Here is a 10,810-nt window from a genome sequence, read left to right on the forward strand (position 1 = left end):
GTGATTGTGGTTTGTACTCAAGCCAACAAGAACAATAAACCTTAACGCAGTTATAGAACAGAATAACTCGAGACTACAACAAGCGTGGGCAAGTACTTGGTTAAACGGTAAATAAGAACAATCCAACTGAAATGAGCAGGTATGTAAGGCTCCACGGATATGATGAACGGGGTCTGAAAGCAGCAACACCTGGGTTTTAGGATCATCTGACGCGCCCACGCCACGTGACGTTAAGCGTTCAAATTTTGAGTGAAAAAAGGCCCTTTGGGTTCACAAAAATCGAGATGTGAAGCGTTTTCTTTTTGTTAAATTGTATGAATGAATTTGGTCACTGATCAATAGATCAGTTTAAACCCACTTTGGGAAAGACGGGGCATTAAAAATAGTTGGAAAAAATGCTAGCGGTGTTTTGTATATCCAGTTACCGTAGTATATTAGTAGCCTTTTCGCTTTTGATTTGAAATCTGAGGTACAGAGGGCTCGAGGAAGTTATGAGTCACTTCGGACTTTAAATTGTAATTTCTCCAGAGAATCTGACTGATGGATTAATGTGGTAAGTGCTGATGAATTAATGTGGTACTTGAAGATGTTTCAAATTAAATTAGATCTTTTGTTCTATCTATCACCTCGTTTAATGACTGTGCTTCAAGTAGTCATTGATAATCTTTTCCGGCTACTTTTGGGACAGTCGTAAATATGGCGTTTTGATAAATTTTTCCTTTTCTAATAAAAACGAATAACCGCACTTTTATGGTAGCCTGTCCGAAGTCTCTGTCTGGCATTTAAGTAGATTATGATACCTTTGCACCGCCTCTATGGCTATCATAAAGATCACTATAAAAATGTTCACATGGTTTTGTAGCCTGTTTGCCACTATGAATGACGAAAAAAAATGAATAATAGGTTAATAAAGTTATTCTGTCTTTCCCAACAAAGAAACATGAGCTCAGGAGCTGACACTCAAGATGACCTCAGAAATTCCCCTCAGAGTGCTAGAGAGGACTTGGGTCCTGAAGACCTTCATGTAACTCAGTCATCCATCCTCTACCTTCTTCAGGAGGCCACCAAGCTTGCTTCACCTGCTAACCAGCACAGTGCGGGTGCCAAGGGAATTCATGATAACGCTAAAGCTGGATCATCTTGCAGTTCTACTCCTTTAAGCCAGAAAAGTCAGAAAGTTAGTAGTTCTAAACCACAGCCTAGTTTGACAGGAGTCTTGTCCATGCTGAGCAGTGTTCAGGCCAGTAGCCCATGGGAGGTGATGAGCCTTATTAACCTTCAGTGTGAGAGGCTGCTGCACTCTGGACAATCACATGAAGAAGACGACGCTTGCACTCGCACAACTAAGACGGATAGTCTCGCGCTTATCACGGGTAACGCTGAATCTGGATGTGTAAATGCTATGGAATGTTCCTCTTTACCTTCAGCTGTTCTGTTTGACACAAGCACTCCTAATGTGTCCTTGAGAAGAGACTCAGCTGAGCACGACCGGGAGACTAATGTTTGGTTCTCCATGACGCACATTATAGATGGCACTGATCAGTTATTGGTGAATCAAACTCAGGAAAATATTAGTACAAAACACAAAGCTATAGATGATCTTGCAGAGCTGATAGCTGATAATACAGGAAGTACCTTTCCTTCAAGCAGTGCGAGTATAGTGAGTGAAGAAAGCATTGAGAACTGTTTCCATATTGAAACATCTATGCTACAACTAGCAAAAAAAGTCAATCCTTGTGATCCGCCCCCAACACAGTCAAGCTTTCACATATTAGAGGAACAAGGAAAAATGGACAGTGCTTTATCCTCAGGGCCTGAGATTCGTGCCATTGACTTTACATCGTCTCTGGTTGTTGAAAAAGATGGTGACTCCAACATGTGTACTTCCAATGCCTATGAATCTCCACAGTCTGAGATTACGGTGGTGTCAAAAGATGCACCACAGACATCACTGGCAGTCAGTCCATCCTCGTATAGAACAGATTTGAATAATAATCAGGAAGACAATAAGGATGAGAAGCCCCAGGAGCCTGGAGAGGCCAAGGCAGTGTCCTCTACTCAGCCCAGATGGGGCAACCATAGACGCACACCCAGAAAGCAGGCTCACCCTGCTCGCAGCCCTGACCTCCAGGACCCAGAGCTTCAGGGAGTTACCTTCAGCATGCACACAGAGCTGGACCACAACACGGATCAGTGCCGGCTTCTCATCACCTCAAATTACAGGCAAGTCACGCTTTTCCCTTTGCATGGTGTAGATCAGTTTTGGATGAAGTTTTTCCCCCTTAATGCAATATGCCAGGTAAAATCATAAAGTGAATATAAGTTTGAATTCAGTTTGGGGCTAAATACTGCTACAGGGTACCTTTCAGGAGTATAGGTGATCCATCACTCATATAGTATTTTCTCAATTCTAACTAACCTGAAACAGATGAGGGGATCAGAGTACAAATTTATGAACTAAATGGGGAGAATTCAAGCAAGAACTTGCTCTAAAATTATGTATAAAAATTCAAATAATGCTTATTTTGTGAATTTCAAAATGATGCACAGTGATGAGGTTTCTAGGTCAGGTACCCTGTGTGTGAGCATATGCTGTGTAGCTGCAGGAGGACCCTGTTCCAGTGCTTGCTTCTCTCCTGTGCTGAGCTTTGCAGGCGTGGCAGGAGGAGCAGAGGCAGCAGATCCAGGTCGATGCAGAGCTCGCAGCGCACAAGCAGCTCTGAAGAGGAAAGTGACCCAGCGAGCCTCTCCAGTGAGTGCCATCGTCTACCAGCAGGTGGAGCGCTGACTTCAGCTCAGGAAAGGCAGGGCCGTACATTGTCATTCATACTGTAAATCAGTTTCACAACTTAACAGTTGCAGGATGTGGCCAAGGTGCACAACACAGTTCTCAAACTTTGTGTAGGGGTTTGTTAGATCTGGTTAAGTATTTTAAAGACTTCTCATTATTGTGCGGTGACTGGATGTAAAAGCTGTGTGTTGATTGTAAAGCCTCCTTGGGTTCTGAGAGAATTGCTATAAAAATGTTACTTCATTCATACATAATGGTTTGGATGTTGTTTCCTAAAGGGTTGTATCTGGTGGTCTTGTCATACTCCCCTGAAATAGATCAAAGAAATTTGAGGTCAATTTGTCATCTGTGAACAAAAATATATTCATGACTTTGTTTGTTTTTCTTCTAAATTTTATCATGTAGATTAACTTAAGCAAGACCTAATCATGAAACAGGAATTTGACATGTTTCTGCAGTTTGAGCAAGGATGTACATAACTCCAGATGAGTTGTTTTCAAACAGCTTTTTTTTCATATTAGTTTTTCTTTTCTTTTCATAATGCGTATGTAAAACGGTGCAAAAACCCACTGGCAGCCGATGTTGGTTACAGATTAATTCAGGCATTAATTCTTGCTCTTTAGAGAAAATATGTGCGTCTTGTTGCACAAGGAAGACTCCTTTGTGGCGAGATGCCGAAGATGGTACTCCACTCTGCAATGCCTGTGGAATCAGGTGAGGACACAGACATCAATCTCCTTATAGATATACTACAAAGCTGGTTTCAGTCCATAGTAATCTTTTCAGTTCAGTGCTACATTAAGTTGAGCCCAAATTAACATTTAAATCTCGAATCAACATGAAATCAGATTTGAGTATATAGGTGCAACTGGACTGAACTAACAGAAAAAACAATAATAAAATTATCAGTCTTTTTCACCAACACCTTTCCTTTGGCTTATTAATCTTTTGGTTATTGTGACCAAATTCACAGAATGAACAAACCTTTTGATTGTGGCTGTTGTTGAGATTTTTCCTTTATTTGTGGCAGGTATAAGAAATATCGTGTGCGCTGTCTGCAGTGCTGGAACATTCCCAGGAAGGAGGCCAACTCCAACTCCAAATGTCTGAAGTGTGGAGATGTTCTTCAACTTTCCTCTCAGAACAAGCGTGCTGGCTGGTAGGACTGGTTAGAGTTACCGAGTCCCAGCTAGAATTAAGTATTTGTGTGTTCTCTCTCCGTCTACCCATTTTTATGGTCATAGGATGTGTTTTCAGTTTCACGAATTGTAGAACTCTAATCAGTTTAAGGATTTAAATTGGCTTTTGGTTGGAATTGACACAGCAGAATGTGTACACAAGGAAAAGTGTCAGCAGAATTTTTCAGGGTCTCCTTTGCAAGCAGCATACAAATCTGTTTCTTCAGATGTAACCAGATGCATATAATGTCTCGGACTCCCTTTGGCCAGCTGTTGGAAGCTGTCGGAAGCGATTAGAATCTTTTGTTTCCTGATTCTATGTGGATTTACAAGATACTGTGATTAGTTGCTGGGATAGCCCTCAGTCTCATATGAGTGAAAATTAACATAAAATATTTTGCATCTAAATGAAGACTTGCTTCTCATCAGTTCCATGAAAGAATTAATTATTAGAATGAACGATGGTCTTTGTAGTACATTAACAAATGTGTGTATCTACCACAGCCTGTCAACTTTTACACCAACTTTATTTACCTCTAAAATGCTTGAGTCTGTCATCACTTTCATACGGGTGTCACCCTTTTGGCATGTGCCTCCTAGAGAGGTGAGCTGTGGCCTGCTCTTTGTCCTAACTATGCTTGCTTTGTCGAGGTGTGTAATTTAATTTAAACCTAAAGGGTATGTCTGTTTATTCATGTGCCTCACCTCACATCTTGGTTTGTTGTTTTTGTTTATAATTTTGTTTGACCACTTGCATTTTTTGCATTTGCTGCATGGGATTAGTTACTGAGATTTATTTATTGTTTAAAAAGTTATTCTGTGAAAATTGATTCAGTTAAAAAAAAAAATCACATTTTGATTTACGTTTTGTTAATATATATTTAAATCTACAGAATCTACAGTAATACTCGGCCTATCCGTGGAAATAATCTTAGACCAATGCAGCGTTCATGCTTCTCTTGTCTTGTAAATCTAATTTATTAAGGCCTATTTGTTTACTCGATCTGTATAAGGTAAACGTCAATATGAAATGGGCTCTACCGATGGTGCTTAGTAAAATGTAGGCGAATTGAACTCTTGAAATACTTGGATCGTCTTATTTGCAGTGTTAGCAGCGAGGGGGGGACACGTGAGCAGGGACTGGGAGTACCGCAAATCATTCCCTTGTGTGGCAAGACTTTAAAAATTGAAATTAAAAGTTACATTTGTTTAACTTGTATTTATTTCAACCTATCGATATCAAACACATTGTGTTTTAATCGAATAAATAACAACCTAGTTGGCAACATCTTACGTATGATTTTTAATGGAATGATCTATCAATGTGTCTTATTAATTATTAAAACTATATTAGTTTATCACAGGAAAGGTTCACTGGGATGGAATATTTTTACTTTAGTCAACGGAAGTATTACCGTTATGAAAACTATTGATAGAGGTTAATGTATATTATTGAAACCTCTGGGAAATGATTTGTTAAATTATAATTAATCGACAGTTTCTACTACAAAACTAAATTTAGGCTTTAGCTCACTGCTGTGAACAAGTGTTTAGGCTGATATTCGAATAAAATAAACTAGCAATAAAATGTATGGCAAGTTGTTTAGGCCCATGATTTACATGTCCACGTATTGAATTAAAAACGAAATCAGAATCTAAATGAAACAACGATAGTAATTCGCATAGAATGGGGAAACTACTACAGTTTTTCGGCAAAATGTCTAATAAGACGAGCACATTTTTGAACATTTAGAATGCGTCATGAAGGAGAATAACGTGGCACTGCGCATTTAAAAAAAAAAAGAATTTATTGGCTGTAAATTGCAAAGATCACTGCTTGGACTGTATGTCTTGGATATTTTTGGTAGGAAGTTTTGTCTCTCCCTAAAAACTGCAACATGACATCATCTCCTGATCTTCTAACGGATAGGGTTACGTGGAAAAAGCCTTCTTAAGACACTCTCCCCCTCTCAGTAAGGAAGACGGGGGTTTTTGTTTTGTTTTTTGTTTTAACCTATAAACCGAAATAAATGTCGTTTTTGCTAGTCTTGTCACAATAAAACTTTTCTCTTGGAGTGACAAAGGCGGAATTGGAGCACGGCTATAACGGTCTCTTTGGTCTCCGGTTTGAACTGGGCAAAGCATTTTGTGTGTGTGTGTGTGTGTGTGTGTGTGTGTGTGTGAATGAACTTGGCCAAGACGATCCATTCAGCGAGAGCATCTAAACTGCTCAGATGTGAGCCTGGCGTCGCACGCAGGTGGCATCTTTTGACGGATTATGATCTTGGATAAAAGCTCCATGGAAGAGCCCGATATTGACGTTGTTGGAGACTTTAACACGGATAATATCATTCAAAATTCACCACCAAGGAACGCGAGGAGTGCATCGGAGAAAGAAAAGGTTGACGTTAACGGGACACCAAAATCCAACTCCCCTTCCGTGAGAGCAGCATCGGTGAAACCCCCATACTCTTATATTGCCCTTATTACAATGGCAATTCTTCAGAGTCCAAATAAGCGCCTGACATTAAGTGAGATCTGCGATTTCATTAGCCAGCGTTTCGCGTATTACCGAGAAAAGTTCCCAGCATGGCAGAACTCAATCCGGCACAACCTATCGCTCAATGATTGCTTTGTAAAAATGCCCAGAGAACCTGGCAATCCGGGAAAGGGCAACTACTGGACGCTAGACCCCATGTCGTCTGACATGTTTGAGAACGGCAGCTTTCTGCGACGGAGGAAGCGTTTCAAGCGGCAGCACTTCACGCTCGGAACGGCGAAGGAAATCCCACTGGAGCTGAGCGCGCTGCCCGGTTTCACGCTCGGATCTTACGCGTTGGGTACCGCGTCCTTGCAGATTCCTGGTTTAGACTTGTATCCGGTCGGAATGGACCGTCATCCGAGCGCGTCCTGCGCCCCACTTATTCCACCTGTCAGCAGCCTTTTATCTACGCTCCTGTCCAGAACCTCAAACGCTGGACTGAAAGGGTACCTGCCAGCGCCGCCGCATTCGCTCGGCTTTGATCCACTTGACACGGGCTGCGCAGGCTCCCCGAACCCCGTCCCAGGCGTTCCGTTCTTACAGACAGCCGGTCTTCATTCAGCTGGAGTGCCGGCTTGTTACAGTCTTCAGCAGGAATACCATAAACTGCAAGCTTTTCACAACTCTGCGCTGGCTAGTAAACTTTTACTGCGTCTCGGCGACGCTGGTAGCTAATGGTTTTCTTTCAAGTAGACATAATCTTAAACACGTCTCGCGTCCTATTCTCCTATCCGAGGTATTATTGCTTTTACAAAACTAAACATTTTATAAACACATTTCATAAATACGTTTTGACTTGCAGTTTAGTTTCTTTAACATATATTTAGTGATTGTGGCATTAAAAAAAAGATTGATGTTAGCTGTGCAATTTTAGTGTTGAATGCAGTTTTAATTGGTCAAATAATGTTTTGTGAGGTACAAGAGAATGAACAGCGTTGTTTTACTTTACTCGTGATATTTGCATGTCTGATCGTTTAATTTCTTGTCATAATTAAAAAAAGATTCATTCGACAGTATAATGCAATGGAACTTTTTGGTCTACGTGCTGAATAAATTGATTATACTTTTCTAGTCAAAGTAACCGAAGTCAGTGTTCTGGGGCTAAAGAGTCTTAACCTTCACTAAACGCTATGAATCTTTTATCAGGCAATACTAAGACTACGAATTCATAGACTGCAGTTGTTAGAAAGTCTCTGAAGCCTTGACGTTGGAAAATTAAAATGATTTAAATAGCCGGAGGCTTGCTCTATGTACTTCTGTTTACTGGCGCCATTTATGTTCTGCAGCAGTTTCGCCAATGTTTCTTGAATGCATTTGGGAAGGACCGTTCTAATTTGTATAGCGTACTGATTTAAGGTATGAACACCTGTCGGTTTTTGGTTACGTTATTGACAAGTCACAAACAAAGCATAGCGTGATTTAATGTACGTTTTATAAAGGACAATCGGGTATTGAGAAACACGTTTCGTAGACCTTTTTGTTTATTTATTTTATTATTTTAACAGGATTCATTGTAAACCCGTTTGGGCCTTTAGGGAAGATAAATCTGAGGATATTTTAGTCTCCAGTGTTGCCCTTCAACGAAAATTTGTTTGATACCACATCACATTTATAAGAGGAGACTCCAATCCAAGTATTTACATTGCTTTGATCATATATTTGATAAAATAAATAACTCAGCTGTATTTTTTATTTTACATCTTTTTGGATTAATTAAGGTTAAACAACTAACTAAATAAATTTTGTTCCTGCTTAATTTCATTAAATGTTGGTCTTTATTGCTTTTAAGTAAAACAAAAAATGATGTACAACTGAACTCGACAGTGTTGTGCAGTAGGTTGTCTGAAACCTCAGCTAATATTTAAGGGGTTCTTATGTGTAGATATGCCTCAATAATGTATTCCATCTTATGGGAGTTTTACCTTGCATAATTTAAAGTTTTGTTGGATATTACGTTATGTCAGGGCATTACTTGTGTGTGCTGTTTTGTCATATTTTTGTTTATTGTGGCAATTGACTTATGCCAACTCTTCCATGCTTTTGTATTACACAAACACAAAAACATAAGAATGTGCGCATATAAGTGGCAAAGCACTGTATGTTTCTCTGACTCTAATACAGCTCTGAAACTACTGAAAAAAAGACAGCCAAGTTGAGATGTAGGAGAAGTGTGAGAGGCAGGAATTCACACCCAAGGATTTGTGCATTCTTTCGCACTATCCTATCCCTAGCCTGAGTCTGAATAAGGAACATGTGCACCTGGCACAAACAGTTCCTGCTACCCTCTTCTGGGGCTTATCACATACATATGGGCCTCCAGGCTTAAAGTGCAATTGAATTTCTATCTTATGGCTAAATGGTTGGTGGTAATATTGCTTTTGACGCAGTAGTGTTCTTTGTTATGGCCAACATTTCTGTGGTACCAAAGAGTTCATGAAGCTTTGACTACCCCAACTGTAGAGACAATGGCCTCTAACATAAGTGGACCATCCCATTGCAGCTTTTGGTCATTTGACCTGTGTTTGGACTGTGGAGCCTTGAGTGTTATTGGATTTGCAGGATCGGGATGTTCTTCAAGACCAGGATCCCCGGATGAATAACGTTTTCCAGAATACTTTGGTTTCTCTTGTGAAAATAAACAGTTGACCGAGGTGTTGATTTCTTAAAGCTTACTCGCTCCCTTGTGGAAAAAGACACAAGACTGCTTGTTGTGTTCTTTCCTGACCTAATGCATAAATCGGGAAATGCTTGATAGCAGGGAATTTGTGAATTGTTTTGTGAAGAGTTTGAGGGCTGTGGAAATGTAAGGGCTCTTGGAAAGAGTGGGGGAGTGTACATGCACGGACCTACATCAGGTCTGTGTGCACCTGACAAAACAAACGGAGCCCTATGCACTTGTGGGAAGAAGGGGCTCTCCATCTCTCACACTCTCTCTACCTCTCCCCCCTTTCTATGTTCTGTCTTGTCTCCTTCCACATAATTTTGCATGTATATGAATCGAAATGCAAAATTTGTCTCTCAGATTTCTCTCAATCCAGACCTTGAGCGGACATGCAGAAGTTGCCCTGTTAACCCCGTTTGTGGGCATTTTGGGATTAGGCATGACATTACTCACTGCCTGAAAGGTTTTGAATGACTCGGAAATGAATAGTTTATTTCTGACACATCTAAGCATTCCCTGCAGGGCACATTTAGCAAGCTGTTTCTCGACTGCATATCCCAGCAGGCCTTGCCCTGGGGCTGCTCTGATCATGTTGAACAAGCGTTCCATACTGTTATTCATTTATCTTTTCCCTCCTCTGTTTGTTCTGCCACATCTGTGAATGTTCACTCCTGACCAGACCAACTGTGGTGTAAGAGAGCACAGCCTCTGATGTACCGAAGGCTTTTGGCCACTCGTTGCCAAGAATGCTGCAGTCAGTATGATTTGCACCGGGTTCTAAAGATTTTAGACAGAAGCGTTGCATATGAGGGATTGGTTTAGTACCACCTCATTTTCTCTCTGAGGCCATTGTGCTGACAAGCTCAAGTACACAAAGAAACATTAGGGCAGTTTACTGAGCACAGTGCAGCCAGCCTTAGATCATACTGAATCAATCTCTGTCTGTCTCTCCCACTCCTCACACACACAACGTAGGCTGTTAACCGGTAAGTCTCTCAGCGTTTGCTGTGGCTAAGGTCTACAGCTTCCTGCCTTTGCTTTTCCTGCCGGCCTCTCCTCCCATATTTGAGACTTTATTCAATTATGATCTCAACCCCTCCTCTTTCTCTCTCGCGCCCCACAGGGCCCATTAAACTCTATCGGCCCAAATGTAGTTTTTTTGTTTTTTTTTTACAGGACTGTCTTACATGACTTAAGCATGTGGGTGATATGATGAAGTGTGTGCGCGTGTGTGTGTGTGTGTGTGTGTAGGAAAAGACCCCCCCTGGCAGTGCTGCTGCCAAGATGACAATGACATATAGCAGGAAAGCCACCCAGAAGTGCACTGAGCTCACAGTCGAGCCATGCATTCTGAATAGAGAGGGTAATTGAGGGGTGTGCATGAGCGAGAGAGAGAGAGTTTGTGGGTATCACTGAGAGATAGAAATAAAAGGAGTCGAGCTACAGAAAGAAAAAAAGAGTTGTTGGTGAAAGCGAGACAGAATAAAGAACTGGAGGAAGAGTGATGCCTTTACAGACAAAAGAGAAAGTGCCCTCTCCTCATGTGTTGCTTTAAATAAGCTCCTCTGTTTTCTGCAGACTGTCTTAATCTGCACTGGCTGCCTGATTTATGTATAGCTGATGATTATATATGTTGG

At 41.0% G+C, this 10,810-nt stretch overlaps 1 protein-coding gene across 1 annotated transcript; it reads left to right on the forward strand.

Moving 5' to 3' along the window:
- Nucleotides 1-5,958: 5,958 nt before the first annotated feature.
- Nucleotides 5,959-8,267, forward strand: LOC113579516 (forkhead box protein D2-like). Its single transcript, XM_027013515.2, has one exon. It carries the CDS (start codon nucleotides 6,248-6,250, stop codon nucleotides 7,184-7,186), a length of 939 nt encoding a protein of 312 aa, XP_026869316.2. The 5' UTR covers nucleotides 5,959-6,247; the 3' UTR covers nucleotides 7,187-8,267.
- Nucleotides 8,268-10,810: the final 2,543 nt, after the last annotated feature.

This window comes from Electrophorus electricus, chromosome 1 (assembly GCF_013358815.1).
Source record: "Electrophorus electricus isolate fEleEle1 chromosome 1, fEleEle1.pri, whole genome shotgun sequence".
Lineage (NCBI taxonomy): Eukaryota > Metazoa > Chordata > Actinopteri > Gymnotiformes > Gymnotidae > Electrophorus > Electrophorus electricus.

Bases quoted from the DNA above. Each gene is read 5' to 3' on its own strand.
- LOC113579516 (XM_027013515.2), top strand. From the start codon at position 6,248: ATGATCTTGGATAAAAGCTCCATGGAAGAGCCCGATATTGACGTTGTT.